The sequence below is a fragment of the Bos grunniens genome, chromosome 12, assembly GCF_055505025.1.
Source record: "Bos grunniens cultivar Pamir isolate PY7600 chromosome 12, Bosgru_T2T1.0, whole genome shotgun sequence".
Taxonomy (NCBI): Eukaryota; Metazoa; Chordata; class Mammalia; order Artiodactyla; family Bovidae; genus Bos; species Bos grunniens.
In genome coordinates, this window is record NC_141176.1 from 21,993,356 (window position 1) to 22,020,915 (window position 27,560).

Consider the following 27,560-nt stretch of genomic DNA (forward strand, 5'->3'; position numbering starts at 1 on the left):
AATAATGAAGTCTTTTTCTCACCACAAAAGTGTGCAAAAAGAATTTTAGTTTGAATAGATCTCTCAGAATGTGTTTAACTTCATAATTTCAACAGGCTTAAGGTTTCCAACCATTAACAAGGATCAGATTTTAAATTACTTAGAGGAGAATCTGTCTTGAAAAATGTGACTCCTTTGTTACCAACTAGAAAAAGTATCCAATTCATATCTTATCAGTTAAACTCAGTCACTCAGTCATGTCTGACTCTTTGCGACCCCATGGACGGCGGCACACTAGACCTCCCTATCCATCACCAACTCCCGGAGCTTGCTCAAACTCATGTCCATCGAGTCGGTGATGCCATCCAACCATCTAGTTCTCTGTCATCCCCTTCTCCTCCTGCCTTCAATCTTTGCTAGCATCAGCGTCTTTTCCAACGAGTCAACTCTTTGCATCAGGTGGCGAAAGTATTGGAGTTTAAGCTTCAGCGTGGTATCTTATAGAAACAGAAAATACAGCATTTCCCCCTCAGAATAATGTGTGTAAATTATATATAATATATATTATATATACTGTATATAATAAATTAGATAATATACAGTTGTATATTTAATTATATACTGATATATTAAAATATTTATCTTAAAATAGTATCTATTTAAATAAAATATACATTATAGTATATATTCAGTTCAGTTCGGGTGCTCAGTCGTGTCCAACTCTTTGCAACCTCATGGACTGCAGCACGCCAGGCCTCCCTGTCCATCACCAACTCCCAGAGTTTACTCAAACTCATGTCCATTGAGTCAGTGAAGACATCCAAGCATCTCATCCTCTCTCATCCCCTTCTCCTCCCGCCTTCAGTCTTTCTCAAAATCAGGGTGTTTTCCAATGAGTGAGTTCTTTGCATCAGGTGGCCAAAGTATTGGAGTTTCAGCTTCAGCATCAGTCCTTCCAATGAACACTCAGGACTGATCTCCTTTAGGATGGACTGGTTGGATCTCCTAAATATATGTTAACATGATATATAAAATTAATATATTAAATATATATCATGTTATATAGTATATAATTATATATCATATATAAATGCATATCAGTTTTATGTAACATTAATATTCCATCTATAAATATTTACTACATATATAGTATACATTTCAACTCTTATAGAAACAGAAAAATATAACAGTTCCCCCTTTATTATAATATATGTATATTTACATATGATTTATTATGTATACTATATAATATAAAATTATAAAACAATAGTTTTTATATTATATGACATAATTATGTCATTCATATAATATACAAATATACATATATTCTGAATATATTATATGTAATACTATCAGTATATACAAATTTATAATTTATATATTATATAATAAACATGAAATTATTAATAAAATAATTATACATATTATTTCTTTGTAATGTTCTGTTATATATTATATATATCATATTTATTTTATATAATATGCATGATCATACATATATATATAACATATAATATGTTACACGTAAATATGGGCTTCCCTAGTGGTTCAAATGGTAAAGAATCTGCCTGCAATGCAGGAGACCTGGGTTTGATCCCCAGTTCAGGAAGATTCCCTGGAGAGAAGGGCATGACAATCCATTCCAGTATTCTTGCCTGGAGAATTCCATGGACAGAGGAGTCTGGCAGGCTGTAGTCCATGAGGTCCCAAAGAGTTGGACATGACTGAACAGCTAACACTTATACTTTTCCACACATAATATACATGTATTATTCTAAGGGAGAAAATTTTTTATTTTTGTGTTTCTATAAGAGATGAACATATATATAATTTATATTTATAGATAAAAACTGTATATAACTACCATGAAGCACTTTAACTCAAATGGTAACTGTGACTATACGGTAACTATGACCGAAATATAAAAACTGCCAGAGCTGTCAGAAGAAGACTGGAAGCTTTTTTGGATACGTATTATCTGAACACAATACTCTCCAAAAGAATTAAGGACTGTAATTATTACTTTCCAGTTAAACACTTTAATTCTAAACTTAAAAAAATCTAAAAATGAGTCGCTGATTTAACCAGATCCTTTCCCACCTTCCAAAAAGTATTTAGTAAACAGGACCCAGTAAAGCTGATATTCATAGTTTTCTACATGAATAACTCTTTCAGAATTTATCCCATGAAGTACTTTATGACCTCCTTTTCTTGTAAAACTAAAACTCCATTTGTTTACATAAAAATTTCAAAGACTGTAAAACTAGAACTCAGTGTGAACTACTGCAAGACTCTAAAGAGTCTTGTTCCGTCGGTTCATCAGTGACTTCTGTGACTTTACAATCATTTCCTGTGGATGATTCTGAGAGAACCTCTCCAGTTCTGCTGGTTTTGGATCCTCCTAGTTCTTCTATTTCATGACAGTTGGAATCCTACTTGCAGGGCCTCTATTTTCACTATCTGCAGAATCTAAGTCTTTCTCATCCTGAGACAGAGGAGATTCTTCTATTGATTATTTTCCACAGAAGTCTCTTCATTTATAGTTAGTTCAGTTCAGTTGCTCAGTCGTGTCCAACTCTTCGAGACCCCATGAATCGCAGCACGCCAGGCCTCCCTGTTCATCACCAACTCCTGGAGTTTACTCAAACTCATGTGCATCAAGTCGGTGATGCCATCCAGCCATCTCATCCTCTGTTGTCCCCTTCTCCTGCCCCCAATCCCTCCCAGCATCAGGGTCTTTTCTAATGAGTCAACTCTTCGCATGAGGTGGCCAAAGGATTGGAGTTTCAGCTTCAACATCAGTCCTTCCAATGAACACTCAGGACTGATCTCCTTCAGAATGGACTGGTTGGATCTCCTTGCAGTCCAAGGAACTCTCAAGAGTCTCCTGCAACACCACAGTTCAAAAGCATCAATTCTTCAGCACTCAGCTTTCTTCACAGTCCAACTCTCACATCCATACATGACCACTGGAAAAACCATAGCCTTCACTAGACGGACCTTTGTTGGCAAAGTAATGTCTCTGCTTTTGAATATGCTATCTAGGTTGGTCATAACTTTCCTTCCAAGGAGTAAGTGTCTTTCAATTTCATGGCTGCAATCACCATCTGCAGTGATTTTGGAGCCCCAAAAAATAAAGTCTGACACTGTTTCCACTGTTTCTCCATCTGTTTCCCATGAAGTGATGGGACCAGATGCCATAATCTTAGTTTTCTGACTGTTGAGCTTTAAGCCAACTTTTTCACTCCCCTCTTTCACTTTCATCAAGAGGCTTTTTAGTTCCTCTTCACTTTCTGCCATAAGGGTGGTGTCATCTTCATATCTGAGGTTATTGATATTTCTCCTGGCAATCTTGATTCCAGCTTGTGCTTCTTCCAGCCCAGTGTTTCTCATGATGTACTCTGCATAGAAGTTAAATAAGTAGGGTGACAATATACAGCCTTGACGTACTCCTTTTCCTATCTGGAGCCAGTCTGTTGTTTCATGTCCAGTTCTAACTGTTGCTTCCTGACCTGCATATAGGTTTCTCAAGAGGCAGGTCAGGTGGTCTGGTATTCCCATCTCTTTCAGAATTTTCCACAGTTTATTGTGATCCACACAGTCAAAGGCTTTGGCATAGTCAATAAAGCAGAAATAGATGTTTTTCTGGAACTCTCTTGCTTTTTCAACGATCCAGCGGATGTTGGCAATTTGATTTCTGGTTCCTCTGCCTTTTCTAAAACTAGCTTGAACATTTGAAAGTTCACTGTTAACGTATTGCTGAAGTCTGGCTTGGAGAATTTTGAGTATTACTAGCGTGTGAGATGAGTGCAATTATGTGGTAGTTTGAGCATTCTTTGGCATTGCCTTTCTTTGGGATTGGAATGAAAACTGACCTTTTCCAGTCCTCTTGGGTTTCTCTTACCTTGGACGTGGGTCATCTCTTCATGGCTGCTCCAGCAAAGCGCAGCTGCTGCTCCTTACCTTGGATGAGGGGTATCTCCTCACGGCCGCCCCTCCTGACCTTGAACGTGGAGTAGCTCCTCTCGGCCCTCCTGCGCCCGTGCAGCCGCCGCTCCTTGGATGTGGGGTTGCTCCTCTCGGGTGCCGCCCCTGACCTCAGGTGTGGGGTAGCTCCTCTTGGCCGCTGCCCCTGACGTCGGACATGAGGTAGCTCCTCTCGGCTGCTGCTGCGCGGTTACACCCTTGACCTTGGGCGAGGGGTAGCTCCTCTTGGCCACGCTTCTGCACGGTCCATCACAGCCGGTGAGCTTCTGCGGGGTCTGACGCTCATTTATAGTTAAGGGATCATCAGATTCTTTTTCTTGATATTTTTTTTTTCTGTTGTTAAAGACTCTCTTCCTCTTCATCCTCTTTGTCTTTATTCTTAGATGAAGCTGGTTCTTCTGTTTCTTCTGCCATAACATGTCCCTAGAAGTTGCTTGGCCATCTCTGACATCGTTTTCTTTGTCATACTTGAGTATTTTTTTAACCTCATGCCCCTCAGCTTCCAGACCATCTTCATTTGGAAGTTTATTTTCTATACAGCTTACTGAGGAATCCTTTGATCCAGATGTCAATCACTGTGATTTTTGTCTTCATCATGCTATAAGTTGGTCAAAATTTTTGCTGACTGTGCTCTCAGGCAAACCCTTACTACTTCCTCCCTCCCTCTGTTCCACTCCTATTCTTTCTCTTCTCTCTCTCTCTTTCTAATAAGTTTCAGGAGTACAACATTATAATTCAACATCTGTATACACTACAAAGTGATCACTGCCACAAGTCTAGTTGCTATCTATCGCCGTAACAGTTGACCCTCGTTACTTATTTCAGGTACACCCCAAACCCCTTCCCCTCTGGTAACCAGGTAATCTGTTCTCTGTATCTGTGCTTGGTTTCGTTCTCTTTTGTTTGTTCACTTTATTTTTTTAGATTTCACATATGAATGTAATCATACGCCGTTTGTCTTTCTCTGCCTGACAATTTCACTTAGCATAATGCTTGCAGGGCCCATCCATGTTGCTGCAAATGATGGACTTCATTTATGATTGAATAGGAGTGTGTGTGTGTGTGTGTGTACACATGTGCTTGTGTGTATCACATCTTTATTCATCGATGGACATTTTTGTTGTTTCCATATCTTGGTTATTGTTAATAATGCTGCAGTGCATGGTGCATGTATCTTTTGGGATTAGTGTTTTTTGTGTTCTTTGGGTATATACCCATAAATAGAATAGCTGGGATCATATGGTAGTTCTAGTCTTAATTTTGGGGGGAATCTCTATGCTTTTTTCCATAGAAGTTACTTCAGTTTACAGTCCTACCAATAGTGTTGAAGGATTCCCTTTTCTCTACATCCTCTCTTAACATTTTTTAATTTCTTATTTTTGATAATAGCTATTCTAACAGGTGTTAGGTTATATCTTGATGTGCATTTTCCTATGGATTAGTGATGTTGAACATTTTTTCATGTGCTTGATGGTCATCTGTAATTTTCTTTGGAAAACTGTTCAGATCCTCTACCCATTTTTTATTGTTTTCTTTTTTTTTTCCTTTTTTTTTTTCACTTAACTGACTTTATTTATTTTTTTTTACAGTGTTGTATTGGTTTTGCCATACCTTGACATGAATCTGCCACGGATGTACATGTGTTCCTCATCCTGAACCCCCCTCCCACCTCCCTCCCCATCCCATCCCTCTGGGTCATCCCAGTGCATCAGCCCCGAGCATCCTGTATCATGCTTCGAACCTGGACTGGTGATTCATTTCACATATGATAATATACATGTTTCAATTCCATTCTCCCAAATCTTCCCACCCTCGCCCTCTCCCAGAGAGTCCAAAAGACTGTTCTACACACCTGTGCCTCTTTTGCTGTCGCGCATACAGGGTTATTGTTACCATCTTTCTAAATTCCATATATATGCGTTAGTATACTGCATTGGTGTTTTTCTTTCTGGCTTACTTCACCCTGTATAATCAGCTCCAGTTTCATCCACCTCATTAGAACTGATTCAAATGTATTCTTTTTAATGGCTGAGTAATACTCCATTCTGTATATGCACCACAGTTTTCTTATCCATTCATCTGCCGATGGACATCTAGGTTGCTTCCATGTCCTGGCTATTACAAACAGTGCTGCGATGAACATTGGGGGTACACGTGTCTCTTTCAATTCTGGTTTCCTCGGTGTGTATGCCCAGCAGTGGGATTGCTGGGTCATATGGCAGTTCTATTTCCAGTTTTTTAAGGAATCTCCACGCTGTTCTCCATAGTGGCTGTACTAGTTTGCATTCCCACCAACAGTGTAAGAGGGTTCCCTTTTCTCCACACCCTCTCCAGCATGTATTGCTTATAGATTTTGTTTATTTTTAAATTGTATAGTTCTTAAATTTTGTATATTAACCCTTTACTGGGTATATGAATTGCAGATGTCTTCACCCATTCAGTTAGGTTGCCTTTTTGTTTTGATAATAGTCTCTATCACTGTACAGGAGTTTTTTAGTTTGACGTAGCCCCAGTTGTTTATATTGGCTCGTTTCCCTTGCCTTTGGAGTCAGATCCACAAAAACATTGCTAAGACCAATGTCAGTGAAGTTACCAGCCATGTTTTCTTCTAGGAATTTTATGTTTTCGCATCTTACATTCAAGTCTTTAATCCTTTTTGAGTTACTTTTTGTGCGTAATGTGAGATAATGTATGCATGTGGCTGTCTAGTTTTCTCAGCACTGTATGTTAAAGAGACCATCCTCTCTGTATATTCTTTGCTCCTTTATCAAAAGTTAATCATCCATATGGGGCTTCCCAGGTGGTGCTAGTGGTAAAGAACCACCTGCCAATGCACGAGACTTAAAAGATGATGCCGGTTTGATCCCTGGTTCAGGAAGACCCCCTAGAGAAGATCCTCTACCCATTTTTAATTGGTTTTCTTTGTTTTTAAGTTGCATAGTTATCCATATATGTGTGGATTTATTTCTGGGCCCTCATCTGTTCCACTGATCTATTGTCTGTTTTTGTGCCAGTACCACACTGTTCTGATGACTACAACTTTGTATTAATAGTCTAAAATCGGGAAGCATGATAAAATCAGCGAGCAATAAAGCTCTAGCTTTGTTCTTCTTCCTGACGATTGGCTTTTTAGGATCTTTTGTGGTTCTGTACAAAGTTTAGGCGTACCTGGTGGCTCGGAGGTTAAAGCATCTGCCTGCAATGCAGGTTTGATCCCTGGGTCGGGAAGATCCTCTGGAGAAGGAAATGGCACCCCACTCTAGTACTCTTGCCTGGAGAATCCCATGGACGGAGGAGCCTGGTGGGCTACAGTCCACGGGGTTGCAAAGAGTCAGACACTACTGAGTGACTTCACTTACTTACAAAGTTTAGAACAAATTACAATTCCTTAAAGCTCATTAACCATCTAATTTCCTTATCTGGTAGCTTTAAACAATGTGTATTTATAGTAAAGGCTAATGTGAGTATAAAAGTACAACTTTGTGGGCTATTTGAAAACTCACAAAGGGTTTAGGTATAACTTGGAATGCATTTTATTCATTGAATCTTCCCTGAAAGGTGCTAAGTGAGGGACAAGTGAATAAAAGGTAATAATCACTCTAGGTTAGTGGTAGGGAAGGGTTTATGTTGCTGCAACATGGGCATATATAAGATGTGTGTCCATCTTTTTTAGGAAGTTGTGCGGTTCCTGGATACCAAGCACCCAAACCACTATCAAGTTTACAATCTCTGCAGTATGTACATGACTCCATGTTTTGCTCCTATGATAGAAAATAGGTCACTGCGTGCAAGATGATTTAGTTTTTACATTTCATTTAATCATAAGTATTTGGTGGTAGGAAGTGAATTTAAAAAATCTCCATCTTATGCTGGCCCTATTTGGTAGGAAAAGAAAGCTCAACAGCACAACGTACCCTGTGAGGGAGGCAGGAGACTGGAGGCAGGGACATTTTAGAAAGAGTCAGCTCTTGTGGTTTAGGAAAGTTTTTCTGTTTTTCCTGCCAGCTTGTGTTTGGAAGACAATTCAACAAATGCATGCTCTAACCCACTAGGGATGAGATATGAGGAGACCAGGGCCCTGCATGGAAAAAATAAATCCAAATTCTTGTAGAAAACAGATTATATCCCAGTTTCGCCTCTTCCTATATAGTAAATGGATATTTTTCAGGAGGCAAATGTTTATTCTGGTGGCCACGTTTGCTTCTGCTCTGTGTAACCCTATGATAAAGTAATGAGTAGCCTGCTAGAAAATTACAAGTAAGAAGGACCTATATAGAACATGGAACTCTGCTCAACATTATACAGCAGCCTGGATAGAGGGGAGTTTGGGGGAGAATGGATACATGTGTATGTATGGCTGAGTCCCTTCCCTATTCACCTGAAACTATCAGAGGATTGTTAATTGGCTATACCACAATACAAAATAAAAAGGTGCTTTTAAAAAGAAAATTAAAAGTAAAGCAAACCAAATAATTTGGGCTTATGTTACTCAAGATGGAGAAAGGACTACTATACTTATGTTTCTGAGACCCTTTTGGAGCAGCAGGAGCCAGTCAGAAAGTTCTTTTTAAAAGTAGATAAGGAGTCTCTAAAAAGTATAACTTATTCACACCTTGCTCATTGCTATGGTAATTACAGTTAGTGATATGACTATGCATCATTTATTTCAGGTGAAAGAGCTTATGATCCTAAGTACTTCCATCATAGGGTCCATCGATACTTGATTGATGATCACAACGTCCCCTCTCTGAGGTATGTTTGACGCCAAATTGACTAACAGAAGAGGGTCAAATACATAGGGCTTGGTTTTCTTTGGAAGTATTTTAATTCAACCCAAAATATTTCATTTGAAATCAGTGAGATGCTGGCGTTCTCCATGGAAGTGAAAGAGTGGATGGCTCAAGACAAGGACAATATCATAGTGGTTCACTGTAAGGGAGGCAAAGGTAAAAACGTTCTTCTTTTTATTTCTCTTTTTCTAAAGAAATTTGAAAATTTTAATAAGGGACATCAACAAGATATGTCCTGCTATGAACCAGTAATAATCACTGTTGACATTTTAAAAAACTAGCTTCAAGACTGAAGGAAGAATGTATAATTATGGCTGATTTGGGTTGTTGCACTACAGAAACCAGTACAACACTGTAAAGCAATTTTCCTCCAATTAAAAAATACAGTAGATTAAAAAATAAAAAGACTGCAGGAAGAGAAGGAAAGAGGAAGGAGAGGAAAGAAGGGAAGAGAGAGGAACAAAGTCAACTTACACAAATTCATCCAAAGACTTAAAAAAAGAGTAAGTGCAACTTAATTTTAGTTTATGAAGCCAAAGTTTGAAAACTAAAAGCTGTTCTTTCCCATGACATGGATAGAAAAATTCTTAAGAAAATATTAAGAAACCAGCAATTTATTAAAAAATACTACAGCACAACAAAATTGTGTCTATTCCAGGAATTCAAGGTTAGTTTACTATCAATCCATGTAATCAACCAGATTAATAAAGCTAAAAAATCATATTATTTTAAAGATACAGAAAAAGTTTCTGATAAAATTCAACATTCATTCGTTATAAAAACTCTTAACAAATTAAAGGAATGTCTTAATGTGATAAAAACCACATACCCGCTAAAGTAATTGGTGAGCTATTGAAAGCTTTTCCTTTGAGAGTAGAACAAGGGTGCCTATGATCATCACTACTAATTCAACGCCACATCAAAGGTTCTAGCCAGTGCTAAGGAAAGAAAGGATTGAAAAGGAAAAAATATAGTTCCTTATTTTCATACAATATAATCTTGTGCAATAAAATGCGAAAGAATTTACAGATAAATTAACAGAATTAATGAAAGATTTTAATGAAGCTTCATCACACAAGTTTTTGTATGTGTTCATTATTATTTAGTTCAGAATATTTTCTAATTTCCATTGTGTTTGTTTCTTAGCCTCATGGGTTATATAGAAATATACTATATTTTCAAACATGAGGATTTTGTAATTGTCTTCTAGTTACTGATTTCTGGTTGTATGTCATTGTGGTCAGAGAACATATGTATTTTTTTCTTTGAAATTTGTTTCAGTTCAGTTCAGTTGCTCAGTCGTGTCTTACCCCATGAACCATAGCACGCCAGGCCTCCCTGTCCATCACCAACTCCCAGAGTCCACCCAAACCCATGTCCATTGAGTCGGTGATGCCTGTGTTAGTCATCCGGTGTCGTCCCCTTCTCCTCTGCCCTCAGTCTTTCCCAGCATCAGGGTCTTTTCCAATGAGTCAACTCTTCGCATCAGGTGGCCAAAGTATTGGAGTTTCAGCTTCAACATCAGTCCTTCCAATGAACACTCAGGACTGATCTCCTTTAGGATGGACTGGTTGGATCTCCTTGCAGTCCAAGGAGTTCAAAAGTCCAACCTCAGTTCAAAAGCATCAATTCTTTGGTACTCAGCTTTCTTTATAGTCCAACTCTCACATCCATACATGACCACTGGAAAAACCATAGCCTTGACTAGACGGACCTTTGTTGACACAGTGATGTCTCTGCTTTTTAATATGCTGTCTAGGTTGGTCATAACTTTCCTTCCAAGGAGTAAGCATCTTTAATTTCATGGCTGCAATCACCATCTGCAGTGATTTTGGAGCCCAGAAAAATAAAGTCTGACACTGTTTCCACTGTTTCCCCATCTATTTCCCATGAAGTGATGGGACCAGATGCCATGATCGTAGTTTTCTGAATGTTGAGCTTTAAGCCAACTTTTTCACTCTCTTCTTTCACTTTCATCAAGAGGCTCTTTAGTTCTTCTTCACATTCTGCCATAAGGGTGATGTTATCTGTATATCTGAGGTTTTTGATATTTCTCCTGGCAATCTTGATTCCAGCTTGTGCTTCCTCCAGCCTAGCATTTCTCATGATGTACTCTGCATAGAAGTTAAATAAGCAGGGTGACAATATACAGCCTTGACGTACTCCTTTTCCTATTTGGAACCAGTGTCTTATTCCATATCCAGTTCTAACTGTTGCTTCCTGACCTGCATACAGGTTTCTCAAGAGGCAGGTCAGGTGGTCTGGTATTCCCATCTCTTTCAGAATTTTCTACAGTTTATTGTGATTCACACAGTCAAAGGCTTTGGCATAGTCAGTAAAACAGAAATAGATGTTTTTCTGGAACTCTCTTGCTTTTTCGATGATCCAGCGAATGTTGGCAATTTGATCTCTGGTTCCTCTGCCTTTTCTAAAACCTGCTTTATGGCCCAGAATTTGGTTAATTTTATCAAATGTTTTCTCTGCACTTGAAAAATAAGTGTATTATGCATTGTTCAGGGTTCTATATGTACCCATTAGGTTGTCTGTTCATTGTTTTATTCACATATTCTATATCTTTACTGATTTTTTGATTGAATTTTTTGCTTCTTTCCACCCCCACCATTTGCTTGGAAGTCATATACTCTTTTTATATTCCTTTGTAATTACTCTAAAGATTTCAGCCTACATCCTTTATTTAGCCATGAGTTTGTTGGGGGTTTTTGTTTGTTTGTTCTTTTAGTATTGACCTTGTATCTTCCTGAACTTTTGTCATCAGTTTTAGGAGTTAGCCTGTAGAGTTACTTGGATTTTTCTAGTCTTCAAATAGTTTGTTCCCTTTTTTTTTTATCCATATACAGTTTTTTTCTTTTTCTTACAACACTGGCTAAGCCATGTAGTTCAGTGTTAAAGAGAAACAGCCAATAGTGGACATTTTGTTTAGTTCCTGGCTTTAGAAGGAATGTTATCATCATTTCATCATTAATATGATAAACCTGGTACATATTTTGGTAGATTCTTTTCATCATACTTAAAACTTTTGTCCAATAGCAAAAGTTTAGTGAGTGAATATACACCTGTGTTTTAAGTTAAAATACTGAAAACAAATGTAAACCATTTTAATGATTCCTTGCATACCTGAGTTGACTGGATAAGAGGGCGGCTACTCTGTCTATGGCAGCGTGTGTGTGCTTATCCACAGCCACCGGGACATGCATCTACAAAAGTTGTTTTTTGTTTTTTTTTTTTTTCAAATGGGAATATATAAGGGCTGTGGAGACTCATAGATGTCCAACAAATGTGCAGTGTTAACCTAGAGACAGCCAGGTTGTTAACGGTCAGTAGCCTTCTTTCGAAGTTATTGGCTTAGAGTAGTGTTTTTCAAACTATGGATTGAAAAATAAATTTAAACATTCATTTTTTTGAAGGACAGAATAGAAAATAAAGTCTATCTCAAGGTAAAAGGTTAAGTTTGGAATTACATAAAATAAGTTCAGCGTACGCTAGCTAAGACAAAGTCATAGGTCATTGTAGAAATAATAGAAGCAACGTACTTTTTAGCTCACACTTTGTGTGCCTGGGCAAGAATATAAACTAGGAAAAAAGCATGAGACTTTGAGCTTGAAATGACATGAAATCAAGTTTTCTTTAAAATGCTATGGGGGTGAAAGCATATATGTGGAATCTAGAAATGGTATAGATGAAGTTATTTGCAAAGCAAAAATAGAGGCACGGACCTAGAGAATAAATGTGTGGATACAAGGTGGGTAAGGGTGGGTAGAATTGGGAGGAATTGGGAGATTGCGATTGACTATACACAGTATTGATACCATGTGTAAAATAGACAACTGATGGGAATCTACTGCATAGCACAAGCAACTCTCCCTAATGCTCTGTGATGACCTAAATGGGAGGGAAATCCAAAGGGGGGGATATATGTGTACATTTCGCTGATTCACTTTGCTGGGCAGTAGAAGCTAACACTACATTGTAAAGCAACTATATGCCAATAAAAATTAATTAATAATAAAGTAAGATGCTACAGGAAGGGCATAGAAAGAAGGAAGGGGAGAAGGATGAGGGAAGAAAAGAAACAAGTAAAACAATTAATAGTTATGGAATCTGGGGCATGGGTGTATGCAGGCTTATTATGCTATTCTTCCTATTTTAATGTACACTTTACAACACAATAACTAGATAAATAAATAGAAGGAATGGGTATTGCAAATGCTAGGTGGTGGTTTGGGTTCTGTCCATCTTTTTTTTTTTTTAAATAGCGTCTTTTATTTACATTAGTAGAGAAACAGGGTGTATAATTAGCTCTTAATTGGTGAGCATCACTTTAGCTTTAGAGTCCTAGAGCAGAACCTGTTACTGCAGTCCCCAGGGGTCGTGATTCAAGAACAGCATACACATGCACATGTGTGCACACACTTAACACAGAACTCTAGGCAGACCCTCAGAACAAGCAGTGTACCAGCTTTGGCTATCTCTGAATTGAAATATTTTGAACCTGTACTTTTGGCATGAAAGAAAATCAATCCACAATGAGCTCTTTAAATACTTTGCAGAGTAGTTTTGTATCAAGTGCCCTCAGGAACAATGGTTCATGGACTAACTTCTTTTCTAGGAAGAACTGGAACTATGGTCTGTGCCTACCTTCTTGCCAGTGAGATATTTGCCACTGCGGAGGTATGAAAGATGCTCCTATAAACTCTTAGACTTATTGAGTTTGCTAGCTTTGACAGCTCATGGGTAGGATGTTAAGATGATTCCTTAAGTCATGGTGTGTGTGTGTTGTTCAGTTGCTAAGTTGTATCTGACTCTTTGCAACCCCATGAACTGCATCACGCCAGTCTTCACTGTCCCTCACTATCTCCCAGAGTTTGCTCAAACTCGTGTCCATTGAGTCATTGTTCATTGTATTTCATGGAATTGTTATTGGAGAGGTGGTTTTAGAACACCTGGCTTGGATACTTTCTTGTTTAATTGGCACTGGTTGGTAACTGACCTCAGTGCCTCTTCCTCTGGGCTGGGATGAGGGTAAACTTGCTGAGACGCTCACCCTGGGCACAAAATTTAAGGGAATGCCAAAAATCTCAGTAATTAGGATCAATAATCTTCTAATGCAATATTTTTCAAAAAATCAAAATTAATGCACCCACATTCATCATGAGTACAATGTTAATATTTTGATTAAAGACAGGACACAGTAGAAGAAGGGTTAATGTGAAGTGAGTAAGGTTGAGTTATGCAAGTACAAAAAACCTCAGCAATCCAGAAACTTGACTTGCCACCCCCAGACCCAGCCCTGCTCTGATAGAATCCCACCAAATCCTGGCTTTCTGCTTTCCTCACGAGAATAAGAAGATGGGTTAGGGAAATTTTCTAAAGGACCTTGAATATCCTTGGAAGTGCTCAGTAGGTAAAAGTCATCATTTTCCAACCCAGAACAAAAGCTCCCCTGGACATTACTATCTTTGCACAATCAATAGCTATGGGGTCTGTGCCCTCTGGGAATTTCTGAGAAGACAGGATGGGCTGCTGCTGTGTCTTAAAGCAGGGTTCTCATTCTCTTTTCTGCCGTGATCTTACGGAGAAGGGCATGCTCCCAGCATCTCTGGGCCTCTTTTAGTCTGCTGCGCAGGTAAGAGAAGCTGAGGGTTATGCGCTGGGTTCAGGGCTCTGATTCCACCCTCCTCTTTGCTTCTAATTTGAGATGCACAGGTTAGGATGATGGATGCTCTAGGACAGTGTTTTCCACACTGTGGGTCAGAGTTTATCAGTGAGTTGTGAAATCAACTCATTGGGTTGTGACTTGCAACCAAATCTACCTATAAGATGGGATAGATTAGAAAAGGTGAGTATTGTTTTGTGAAGCTTTTGTTTCAGTCGTGTGTTCATGAGAGAGAGTGTGTGTGCATCTCCCAGGCTTATGGATGTGGATTGTAGCTTTGAAAGTGAAAAGTCTGAGGACTTTCCTTAAGATGCCGCACTTCCAACACAGACAGCACAGGTTCAATCCCTGGTCAGGGAACTAAGATCCCACATGGTGCGCAGCCGAAAAAAGAAAAAAGAGTTTGAAAGCCATTGGTCTGAAGCCCTGGATAGAGCCGGAGGCCAGTGCTCAGGCCTGTGCTGTCTTTGACTGACCAGTTACATACATCTCCACGCAGGTCACTTGGTTTTCTTTTGGTCCTAGTCTTTTCGTTGTAAAAGAGTAAGAAAGGAAGAAGGACCAGATTATCTCTGAAGTTTTCCAGCTCTAAAATTCCCTGTCTTTATGAATCTTTGAATGAGAGTAGGCCTTGATGTGTCTTTCTTAGTTCTGTTATTTTGGGTGGCCTCTGCCGGGAGACTGCTGACCTTAGGAAATCACATGTCCTTAGAAACTTTCTAATGCCTTCTACAGAAAAGGAAAGCGCAGATGACCCATGACTGGACTGTCCCCTCTTTTATAGGACAGCCTGTATTATTTTGGAGAACGGCGAACAGATAAATCCACTAGCAGTAAATTTCAGGGAATAGAGACTCCTTCTCAGGTAAGTGTTCTTTCTTTAAAAGGGGTCACTCTGGATAATTAGATTAAGACTGGCACCTATTTCCTGGTTTTGTTTTCTTTTTTTAAAATAATTTTTGGCTGTGCCAGGTCGTTGCTACGTGCAGACTTTCTCTAGCTGCGTTGCATGGGCTTCTTACTGTGATGGTTTCTTTTATTGCAAAGCATAGGCTCTAGGCCCTTGGGGTTCAGTAGTTGTGGCTCTCAGGCGTGTGTGTGGCGGTAGTTCTCAGACACCATCCCCTCCTGGCCCTGCTTTGTGCGTCATTCCATGCACTACACACATTTCATCCGTCCCTGACTAAAGAGCTTGACTGGCCTTTCCAAAGAAGAGCATGGTGGTTAATTTTACTAATATTTCCCAATGAGTGGGGAAGAGTCTGTGAACTTTTCAGTCCAGCTGATTCCATACAGAACTCTTCAACTTCTAGAAGAAAAGTTCAAGCAGAGCCCTTGTGAGCAACTTGCCATAGGAGGAGGACTAGGCTAAGAGAATCCACAGGGCTTTGCTGCAAAAATGAGATTGGGGAAATGGACAGTGGGGAACTGCTTGCTGACTGGGACTAGAGAAGAATGCGTATGTGCTGCTGGTCTGGGGGGGTCTCCCCCTGAGTCTTTACATCTTCCCTTCTCTTATCCGAAGAGTTACTCCTTCTCCCTGCAAAGCACAAACCTTCCTTTAACTCAGCCACCACAAAGCTCCTACCCTCTGCCGGTCTCTTACATTTGCGGTTAATTGCATCTTGCTGTGATGCTGTCATAGCTATTTTGTTGGTTCTGGTTAGTTGCTGTTGGTCCCAGCTGCCTCTCAGAACACTGGGCCCCTTTCTTGTTCCTTCCCCATTGCTTTTAGTTCAGTATTTTTCCCGCTAAGGTCGATGAGACAACAGTGCCTTATCTAATGGCCCACAGTCAATGTTTCCTTCATCCATTACTTTCCTTAAAAAAATCGGGGATACGGACTTTAGAATTTTCACCTGCATTGAAATTGAGACCTCTGTTGTTTTGCAGAATAGATTCGTTGGATATTTTGCAATGGTGAAAAATATCTACAATTTGACTCTTCCTCCAATAAAAAAACTCACGATCAAAAAATTCGTGATTTATTCAATTCATGGTAAGTGCTCTATGTATAATTGGAGAAATGGGCAGGAGGGCCAGTGTTCTTATTATTTGGGAGGGTTTTCTCACCGTTATATACACAGGCAGTCCCAACTGATAGCTGTTAGTGGAGCCTCAGGTACAGGTTCCTCCCCCTGGAATTGCCTGTTAGCCCTGTACTGTTATGGCCACCTTGTCGCTATCGTTCAGTTGCTGAGTCATGTCTGACTCTTTTGTGGCCCCATGGACTGTAGCCTGCCAGGCTCCTCTGTCCGTGGGATTTCCCAGGCAAGAATACTGGAGTGGGTTGCCATTTCCTTCTCCAGGGGATCTTCCTAACCCAGGGATCAAACTCATGTCTTCTGCATTGGCAGGAAGGTTCTTTACCCTTGAGCCACCTGGGAAGCCCTGTGGCCACATTACCACCACTCAGATGTCCTCTCCTTTCCTTTCCCAGCTTGAGGGGCTCCATCCACCCCCTTCCCTTTCTCCTATTCTCATTGCGGCTCTGGGCTCAGCCTAGGGTGTCCTTTTCAGAGTAGGATCTCTGAGATTAAAGGGATTATGGGCCCATGAGGCTGGAGACCACTTCTTTCTCATACCTCATCTCTGGCTCAGGGTTTGTCTTGGCAGAGACATCCCCGGATCGTTCTCTCCTTTTCTGTTCAGAGATCCTTTTTTTTTTTTTTCCTCATCACCTGGTTTTCTTTGATTTTCTGCTTACCATCAAAAGTTTCTCCCTTTACCCACCCTCCTCTCCTATAGCCTTCTCTCCCCAGAAACTCCATTAAGGATGTCTTAAATACCTGAACAGCAGATGCATTTTGTTGCCACAATTCTTTTTTCACAAATAACTCCCAAGAACTACTTTGGGTCAGGCCCCTAGCTTGTGTTTCTCTGGAGCCCATGAGTGGTAAACAAAGGAGAGGAATGTACGTGAATGGAGAGCTGACGGCAGTGTTGGAAAGTTTCCTGCGGGGACAGCACTTGGGTCTTCCTTCCCTGAACCTACAGGAACACAGAAAAGGGTTGGGACACACCTGGTCTCTGGGGGCCTGTCTCTCAGTACCCTAGCTCTTACCAGTTCTCACTGGGAGTAAAAATCCTTTTAAATTTCAAAAGAGCTGACTGTACCTGCTTCACAAATGTAAGGAGAAAGACAGGGACCTGCCATTGCCCTGGGAGACTGGTCGGATCATTCATCTCTGGGATTTGAAGGAGGGCGAGAGGAATAGAGGTCAAGCCCCGTGTTTTATTTCTATCTCACCTGCCTGGCTTCCCTGCACTGCTCAGTCTCAGGGAGGCAGGAGACAGGGACCCCTCAGTGGAAGGGACGGGGCTCCCCCACTGCCAGAGGTGTGACAGGAGGGGACGTTTCTGGCTCTGATCCCCAAAAGCATCACCAGCTTGAGCACCCAGTGGTGCTAGACTCTTTCGGGTGGTGTGGGGCCACAGTGCTAGTCTCCACTCAGACAGCCCAGTGTTTTTAGTCCTCTGAGGAGTCACACAAAATCCTCTCTGTTGTTGCTGTTCATTCTCTATGTCATGTCCAATTCTTTGCGACCCCATAGACTGCAGCACATTGGGCTCCCCTGTCCTTCACTATCTCCCAGAGTTCACTCAAATTCATGCCCATTGAGTTGATGATGCTATCCAACCATCTCATCCTCTGCCACACTCTTCTCCTTTTGCCTGCAATTTCCCCCAGTATCAGGGCTTCCTTGGATACTCAGATGGTAAAGTATCTGCCTGCAGTGCAGGAGACCCAGGTTTGATCCCTGGGTTGGGAAGATCCTCTGGAAGAGGAAATGGCAACCCACTCCAGTATTCTTGCCTGGAAAATCCCATGGAAAGAGGAGCCTGGTGGGCTATAGTCCATGGGGTCACAAAGAGTTGGACACGACCGAGCGACTAACACTTCACTAAAATACTCTCTAGACATTTTTTTAATGCTTCATCCAATTCTTCAGAAATAAGAGACTCCTTCAAAATATATGTAAAAATTGTATAGTTAAAAAAATTACAATTATTTAAATAGAAAAAGCTTTTTCTCAGATTATTTATATATTCCTCCCTCCCTACCCACACACCCCTGCGTCACCACCACCACCTCCTAAAGGTGGTGAGGAGCTGTGAGGGCCAACCACAAGCAGGTCACGTGGGTTTCTGGCTTCTGGAAACAAACTTCAACCCAGCAGCAGGGGTTCTGTGGGCAATTTTGGTCTAGATTTCCAAACAAGCACTGCACAGGCAGACCTTGGAAACCCAGCCTGTTCCAGCACAAGCCTGCCTCTGTGTATAAAGGAGTAACTGTTTGTGAGGAGGCTCTGTGGGCTACAGAGTTCTTTACAGGTCCATTCTGACCATCTCATGTGTGTGTGATGAATGAGGGACAGGGTTGGAGTGGAGTCTCACTCGGAATGCCAGCTGTCCTCAGACCTCCCTGGGGTAAAGCCAGGCTTGCGGGCAGGAGGGGACAGGGGTGGCTCACTCCCCATCGTTCCCTGCAGAAAGAGCCACACTGCTGTCCTCTGCAGTGTGAGAGGCAACCCAGGGGCTGGTGGAGCAATTGCTTTCTCTCGGAATTTTAAACTCAGTCGTAAAACCAAGTTGGCGGCGTGAGAGCCTGGTTTGTACCTGCATGTCTTGTCTCCCTCAGGGCCCTCTTGGTTCATAATGAGAATCCGGGAAGATCTCATTTTATTGTGCTTTCCTTTATCACACTTCACAGATGTTGCCTTTTTTTTTTTTTTTTTTACAAATTAAAGGTTTGTGACAATTCTGCATTGTCAGATGCTGGTTACCATTTTTTAGCAATTTGGCAATCAAGTCTTTTTTTAATGAATGTAGTTTTTTTTTAGACATAAATAGACTACAGTACAGTGTAAATATACATTTTTATATACACTGGGAAACAGAAAAAAAATTCACGTGACTTGCTTTATTGCAATATTCACTTTGTTGTAGTGGTCTGGAAACAAACCCACAGTACCCCTGAGGTATGCCTGTAACAGTATCTATACACACCTCTGTGAGTATGAAGCTATTCCAAACAGGCAAATAGACATTTAGTCTGATGGAGTTTTGATGCATTGCTCGAACATGAACCAGAGAAGAGGAATCATTTCTCAAAATGCTAAGCTTGAAAATGGTTTTAATAAGTTCTAGCATTTCATAGATTGTCTCAGTCTGATATCATATCCTAAGACTGTGGACGGCTCTTAATATTTTGAGTTTTAATTAACCTCTGTGGAGATACTGTTAAAACTGTAAAGTGTAGATCTGGAACTAATGCAAATTTATAAGCACTGCAGGGCAAAAACCGGTGGAGAGATTTATGGGTTTAGTTTCCTCATCTCAGGGCTTCCCAGGTGGCTCAGTGGTAAAGAATCTGCATGCCATACAGAGACCTGGGTTTGATCCCTGGGTTGGGAAGATTCCCTGAAGAAGGGAAAAGCTACCCACTCCAGTGTTCTGGCCCGGAGAATTCCATGGCCTGTATGGTCCATGGGGTCACAAAGAGTTGGGCAAGACTAAGCGACTTTCACTTCACTTCTCAGGCTAACATAAAGTAGTGGATTTTAAAAGTCTACTTTGAGACCCCTCACAGAGGCTTCCAGACAGAAGCTTGTGCCCTTTACAGCTGTTCTTATAGTGTGGGACTTGGTTGGCAGTGCTGACTTAAGGCATGCCTGGCATGCTAAAATTCTTGCTGTGCCCACGTAAATAAGCAGGCCAAACCCGGGGACACCAGCCCTCATTTGGAATAAGAATTCTTTCCTTTGAGGGAGATCAAGATGGCAGAGTAGGAGGGTGCAGAGTTTACCTGCCCCCACTCCCCCCAAGAACACGTCAAAAGTACAACTCCTTGTGGAGCAACCGGGGTAGATAAGCTCTTCTACAGCCAAGTCTGTAAAGAAAACAATTCTGGAGTCTGGCAGGAAGGGAGGAGAAGCAATCTGATTGAGACCTGCACCCTTGGTGGGAGACCCAGAAGAGGAGGGGGCTGGTGTCATGGGCTTGGGGATTCTCCTGGAGGAGTGAGGGATTTGAGCTGCACCCCAGGTCATGGTCTGACACCAGGAAAATGGGTCCCCTTGGCTGGTTGGGATTTTTTTTTAATATTTTATTTTTATTAGTGGTTTTATTGATTTGCAATTTACCATTCTATGCAAAATTCAATACTAACTTAATTATCTTTAGTCATTACCTGGGAATCAGATTTTTAAAAAACTACTAAACCCTATTAAAGCAACGCTAATGACATTCTGTCAGCTTCAAATTGACTGACTCACCACATCATTCCACACAGTCATCCTGCATCTGTTTGTGGAATGGTATAGCTTGAAAATAACAGATCACTGTGGTCTCTGGAATTGAAAATGTTAGTACAGAGGTAACTCACATACCAGAACACAGATGATGCTGGAACGCTTAGATGCGTCTGATTCTCTATTAGCTAAGTGTCAGTCACACTTTTGTATCCCCTTAGCAGGCCTGAAAGCCAGAGGGGCTGAGGGGAGGCTGTGAATGAAACACTGAGACCCCTGCTCTTAAAGAGCAAAGTGGTGGCTAACACACCATCCCAACCGAGGCAGCAGCCTGAAAACTCTGACCAGGGAGAAGGCAACCTTGGCCAGTACTCTGTTGATACCCACATTTAGGAGGAGCAAAGCTACTCTAGGGCAGTGACTGACATTGCTGGTGAGAGAGAAACCAGCCCAGAAGTGAGGCACCAACCTCTCTAGCCCAACCCAGCCTCTCACCAGGGAAAAAAGGTGAAACCAGCGTAGAATTGTGGCCCCCAGCCTGTGGGGCACTAGTGGTAAAGAACTCCTCCAGTGCAGGAGACATGAGAGACATGGGTTTGATCCCTGGGTTGGGAAGATCCCCTGGAGAAGGGAAACAACCCACTCCCGTGTTCTGGCCTGGAGAATCCCATGGACAGAGGAGCCTGATGGACTACAGTCCATGGAGTCGCAAGGAGTTGGACACGACTGAAGAGACTTGGCATGACTGCACCCTTGAGCCCCTGATGTGTCCCAAACCAAGGCGAAGACTGCCATCTCACTCATTCACACACACACAGGGTCGCGCCTGGCTCTGGCTGTAGCCTCTCCATCTCCAGCCCCACCTCCCACCAAGGTGGTGACTCCCAGAGCATCTCAGGGGGAGATGGGACCCACACTTGCTTCGGGTCCAGCTGTCCCACCAAAGCCACTGGGCACACCTAGACTGGGTAGGGATGCTTCCACACAAGGACATGCCTTCAAGACCAGGATAGGTAACTGATTCACCTGATTTCATAGAGACAGAGCAAGTTAAACACAATGAGGAGGTAGAGGAGTATCAAATGAAAGAACAAGGAAAAAAATCCTGTAAAAACTCTAAAGAATAATCTTCCTTTGAGATTATGATCATAACAGAGAGAGAGTGGGGAGATTGTCAGGAAAAAGTGACAGAGGGTATCTTCTCCAGGGTTGTGTCTTCTCAAGGTTGTCTTCACCGCTCATGGTCTTTAAGCTATTTTACAACTCTAAGTCATAGAAAACTGATAATAATGCAAATTATTTTGGGAATAGAAATGCAAATTAGTTGTGTCTAGTAGAATGAAATTGCTTATTGACCTGTTTTGATTCTATTTGTAAATTAATTTCATCATTCCTTATCTGCCCGCAAATGCAGTACATTGAACCAACTACAACATTTGACTTTTCTTTTTTTAATAAGTTAAATAAGATTTTTGATGTGTTAAAAAAGTGCAAGTACAGGACAGTGCTATGGTATGCAACAATTTCTGTAAAACAATATATATATATATTTATGTTTGTATGCATGATGCTTAGTTGCTCGGTCATGTCCAACTCATTGTGATACTTTGGACTGTAGCCCACCAGACTCCTCTAAGGGATTTTTCAGGCAAGAATCCTTGAGCGGGTTGCCCTTTTCCTCCTCTCAGGGATCTTCCCAACACAGGGATCAAATCCACATCTCCTGCGTCTCCTGCATTGGATTCTTTAACGCACTGAGCCATTGGGGAAGCCCTGTTTGTATGTATATACACGTAGAAAACATATAAAACTTGAAGAAAATATATTTGATTATACATAAAAATAGAAACTAATAGTTATCTATTGGAGCCGGCAAACTAAACAGGTGGGGGATAGGTGAAATGGAGACTCTTCATCTTCTTTATATTTTATTTTTAAATCATGTGATATACTTAAAGTATTTTTAAACTTTTTAATGTGTGGGAATTCAAGCTCATAAAACAATGCCCTTGTCGCTTGATAAATGTCTTAACGTTTAGCTCTGCATTTCCTGAATTCTAGTTAATATTAGTTGAAACAAATTCTGCAACTGGATATGACAGAGAGAACTGAGGCAAAGCCATGACTCCTAATGACAAATGAATATTTCAGTGTTAGAACAAAATTAAATGAACATGAAACAATATGAGAAAATAATCAAGAATGATCGATAAATGACTTTGTTAGAATATTTGTTTTAGTTCTGTACCTTTGGTTCTGTGCTTCTTTAAGTGAAATATGCAGGATTGAAACAAAAGCAAGAAAAGTTAATTGGAGGCTTGAGAAACCAACTCTTTGAGGAAATACTAAAATAAGTGGGTCAATTAAATTGGAAAAAAAAACAAGAGTGGGGCAAAAAGACATTTGTCTCTAAATATATAGTGAACACAGCAGGAATGTTTGGATACAGCTATCCTGTGTTTTGTATAAACTGGACTTAAATTAAGGCAAGAGGAATTTTAGTTTATTATTAAGAAACATCATGATTGGAAGTCTGAACAAAGCTACACATTGGTAAGAAAGGTTTCAAGTCCCATTCCCTAATTTTTTTTTTTTTGCTAGATAGGTGAGCAGTAAGATTCTAAGTCTTAGAAGCTGAACTGTGTCCTTTTTGTTTTTCGGGTTTTTTTCCCTCCAGCCTTATAAACTCTGCCTTAGGGGACAGAATTGGATTGAAGCTTTGTCTTTCAAAGACAAAATCCAGGCAAGATCCAAATGATTCAATATTAATGCATTGTTAGCTGGGTTCATTTTTTCTCTTTCTAATCCATATTGTTGATTTTTAGACATTCTGATCTTTGCTCTAACCGGTCTAAATTTTTAATTTCATTCAGGTGTTGGAAAAGGCAATGGACATGATCTAAAAGTACAAATAATAATGCAACGAAAGACTGTCTTTTTCTGTTCTGCTTCCAAAAACTGTAGGGTAAGAGAAAGCACGTGAACTGAAAAGTCTGGTGTTTGTTTTAAATCTCAAATCAGCACATCGACCTCCCCGAACCATTTATCACCACAGGAAAAGGCCATGTTGCTTTCTGGTTGCCATCCAACTTGGTGTCCCTGGGTTTGGATGTGAGTCAGGAGTTAAACTGATTGTTCAAAATTGTTTTCAGGGTGTTTTCCAGAACACACTTTTGGTTCAGAGTGGTGCTTTGCCCTTCACTTTTCCATAGATGCTAAGCATGTTCCTAGAAACCTATCAGAGTTTTAAATTCATGCCTCTGGTCACTTTTAGCCATGTCCTGTTCTTCTTGGTCATTGTATTACATGGCACTGATTCTGAAATTTCAATGCCCATAAAAATCACCTGTTTCCATATCTTGGCAATTGTAAATAATGCTGCTGTGAACATTGGGGTTGCATGTATCTTTTTTAATTAATGGGTTTTTTTTTTCCCAAGAAGTAGATTGCTGGGTCATAGTTTTTATATTTTTGGTTTTTTGAGAAACCTCCATACTGTTTGCACAGTGGCTGCATCAATTTACTTTTCCACCAACAGTGTTTGAAAGTTCACTTTTCTGCACGTCCTCACCAACATTTGTTATTTGTCATCTTGATGACAGCCATTCTGATGGGTTTGAGATGACAGCTCGTTGTGGTTTTAGTTTGTATTTATCTGGTAGTTAACAATGTTGAGCATCTTTTCATGTGCCTGTTGGTCATCTGGATGTCCCCTGGAAAAATGTCTATTTAGGTCTTCTGCCCACTTTTTAATTAGGTTGCTTGTTTTGGTTTTTTGTTTTTGTTTAATGTTGCAGAAGCTGCTTATATAGTTTGCATATTAACCCTTTATCAGTCAAATCATTTGCAAATATTTCCTCCATTTTGGTTGTCTCCATATTCTCGATAGTGTGCTTTGCTGTGCAAGAGCATGTATGTTTGGAGAAGGCAATGGCACCCCACTCCAGTACTCTTGCCTGGAAAATCCCATGGATGGAGGAGCCTGGTGGGCTGCAGTCCATGGGGGTCACGAAGAGTCGGACACGACTGAGCGACTTCACTTTCACTTTTCACTTTCATGCATTGGAGAAGGAAATGGCAACCCACTCCAGTGTTCTTGCCTGGAGAATCCCAGGGACGGGGGAGCCTGGTGGGCTGCCGTCTCTGGGGTCGCACAGAGTCGGACACGACTGAAACGACTTAGCAGCAGCAACAGCACCAGCAGCAGCAGCAGCATGTATGTTTAATTAGGTCCCATTCATTTCTTTTTGCTTGTTTCCTTTAAGAGACAGATCCAAGGAATCCAAAGAATTATTGCCACAATTTACATCAAAGAGTGTTCAGCCTCTGTTTTCCTCTAGGAGTTTTATAGTATCAGGTCTTACATTTAGATTTTAATCCATTTTGAGTTTATTTTTGTACAGGGTGTTAGAAAATGTTCTTTTACACATAGCTGTTCTACTGCCTTTGTTTTGAAGTCTATTTTGTCTGATATAAGTATTGCTACTTCCAGTGATTGTATTTAGCTCTGATTGGCTCTTTTTAATATCCCTTTGTTGAAGTTCTTACTGCGTTCATTCTTATTCCAAGTCTGAGTTTCCTTACGGGCATGACTTTGAATACTTTATCAGGTTGACTCTTTATGTCCATTTTGTTGGTTCTTTTTCTGAGGTCTTGTCTTTTTCTCTCATTTGGGACATTCCCATCTCCTCATTTTCCCTGACTCTGAGTTTGTTTCTATGTGTTAGGTGGATCACCGACATCTGGTTTTGAAGAAATGGCTTTAGGTAGAAGGTTTCCTATGGGACCCAGAAGAGCAATCCCGGCTCGTCACCAGAGCCAGGGATGTTTTTAGTGGGCAGCACGTGCCCACCTGTTTTGTGGCGCCACTGTTGCTGCAGACACACGAGTGGATGGCGCTGGCCTATGAGGCCTGGCCACGGCTGCTGCAGGTTCACTGGTGGGCAGGGCGGGCTCAGTGCGGCTGGCTTGGCACCCAGCCACAACAGTTGCATACGGTCATGATGGGATGAGCATGGTCCCTTAGGGTGGGAGGTGCTTTGGAGGACTGGCCACTGGGGTGAGCATGTGGGGCAGGGCGGGTCTGCAAGAGAACACCGGGGCGGGGCATGTGGTGCTAGCCAGGTAGATGGCAGACGTTTGAAGTGGCACCCGCCACGCTGGGCCAGCTAGGCGGAGGGGGAGTTTTTTACACGATGCCTGCCAGCACTTTGTTCTCCAGGGGAAGCTTCTGCCCCTGTGGCACTCACCCTGAGGCTTATACACGTACTTCACATTTGGCCAGGGCACCTTTCGAAGTACAGCCTCTGCACTGGGGCTCCTTGTGAGGGAGTTTGTGCTCATGGCCTTTAACACATTATTGACTGGGGGATTTCTGCAGATAACTAATGCCTGTGGCCGGTGATTTATCGTGTAAGTGAATATTGAAACATCTCTGATCAATAACATCTGGGTAGCAGAAGACTTATTAATATGTCTCTGGTCAGAAGAGCAGGAGTTTCACTTCCCACTGCCCTCCTGCTCTCCTGGATATAAGCCCTGCTGGTCTTTGGAACCAGATGCTCTGGGGGCTCATCTTCCCCAGAGCTGGGGTGCCTGATGAGAGGGGCTCAAACCCCTCCTTTCCACAGGGAGAACTTCCACGTTGGTGAGCCCCCTCCTGCTTGTGGGTAGTAGTCAAGCCGGGTGTACGGGTCTTCTAAGACCACCCATCTCTGCCATCCTGTCTCAGAGTGGTTTTCTCTTCATATCCTCAGTTGTAGCAGAGTTGTCCTGCTAGTCTTCAGGTCATTCATAGAGTCGTCCCATAGGTAGTTGTAGTTTTGGTGTGTCTGTGGGGGCTGGTGAGCTGGGCACCCTCCTCCTCCATCATCTTGATCCTGCCTTGGTGCTCCTCTTCACCAACACACATCCTTCTGTGCCCAGCTCAGCGTCTGCCTCCTCAGGAAAGCGCTCTCATTCTTCACCTCGTGTTAACCTCCCTGAGCCCATAACGGCACCCTCAGTCTTTATCATCCAGCTTGACACGTGATTGCCTGCCATTCTGCTATTGTTCCTTGCATGCTTAACTCCCGGAAGCATCATCGGAGTCTGCGCCTCCTTTTGTATTTTTTTTTCACAGGACCAAGCACAGACCCTTCCCACTGTGGGTGCCACCCTCACCCAAGGGTGTATCAGGAACAAAGAAATAGTATAGCGTCCAAGTCGTTCATTCCAGAAACTTGGCCTATCCTTGGTCCTTCCATCCAGCTGTCTGCTACAGACAAGGCCAATAATCCCATCAGAAATACATCTTTTGTAAAATGTGACCCATTAGGCATTGCTTTTTGAATGTGCATACTAGCTTTAAAATTGAACTTCTAATGTATTCTCAGTATTTGAAAATCAGATGATAGACATTCAGCAGTATTGTTAACATAGTTGAAGTCTAATGGGAAACTGGATACTTTACTTTTCAACAGTGCTGCCCCGTAACCTTCAACCACATTGGTCTATTAAAAATGTAAACAACAGTATTGCAACTTTAAAGATTAATATTTATACATGTAGTCACTGAGCTGTGAGACCAAGAGTACTTGATTAAATATTAGAAGCTGCAATAAGCAAACATGAACTTCACTGTTGTCTCATTATCAGGTTGGTAATTCTGAATTCTGTGTGTTCATCCAGATATTTCATGATGCTGAAACAGACAGAGTAATAATCTTGCTCTCTAAGTGCCCACCTCTGTATGATGAGGTAAAAGTGAAATTTTTCTCTTCTTCGGTGAGTAATCAAGAACAACCTATGCTGTTCATCTCATCTAGTCTTGTGAATGCTTCTGATTTGGGATCTCCTTGACTATAATTCCCAATAAGCGAGATGACAGGCAATGTC

The 27,560-nt window shown here is 41.3% G+C and overlaps 1 protein-coding gene and 1 pseudogene across 16 annotated transcripts in view; one reads left to right on the top strand and one right to left on the bottom strand.

Annotated features, from left to right (window-relative positions):
* LOC147361511 (phosphatidylinositol 3,4,5-trisphosphate 3-phosphatase TPTE2-like) overlaps positions 1-27,560 on the top strand; it is a 63,475-nt gene that overhangs the window by 32,378 nt on the left and 3,537 nt on the right. For 13 of the 16 annotated variants that reach the window (XM_086329232.1, XM_086329237.1, XM_086329235.1 and 10 more), the window contains 8 exons: positions 7,640-7,700; positions 8,637-8,718; positions 8,824-8,912; positions 13,384-13,445; positions 15,215-15,295; positions 16,324-16,429; positions 23,558-23,649; positions 27,354-27,449. In XM_086329232.1, the coding sequence (XP_086185358.1) occupies positions 7,640-7,700; positions 8,637-8,718; positions 8,824-8,912; positions 13,384-13,445; positions 15,215-15,295; positions 16,324-16,429; positions 23,558-23,649; positions 27,354-27,449 (669 nt within the window). The remainder of the gene's footprint in view (positions 1-7,639; positions 7,701-8,636; positions 8,719-8,823; positions 8,913-13,383; positions 13,446-15,214; positions 15,296-16,323; positions 16,430-23,557; positions 23,650-27,353; positions 27,450-27,560) is intronic. The other 3 variants (XR_015138027.1, XR_015138028.1, XR_015138026.1) reach the window with 2 other exon arrangements.
* On the bottom strand, positions 2,250-4,532 carry LOC147361512 (serine/threonine-protein phosphatase 4 regulatory subunit 2 pseudogene; annotated as a pseudogene).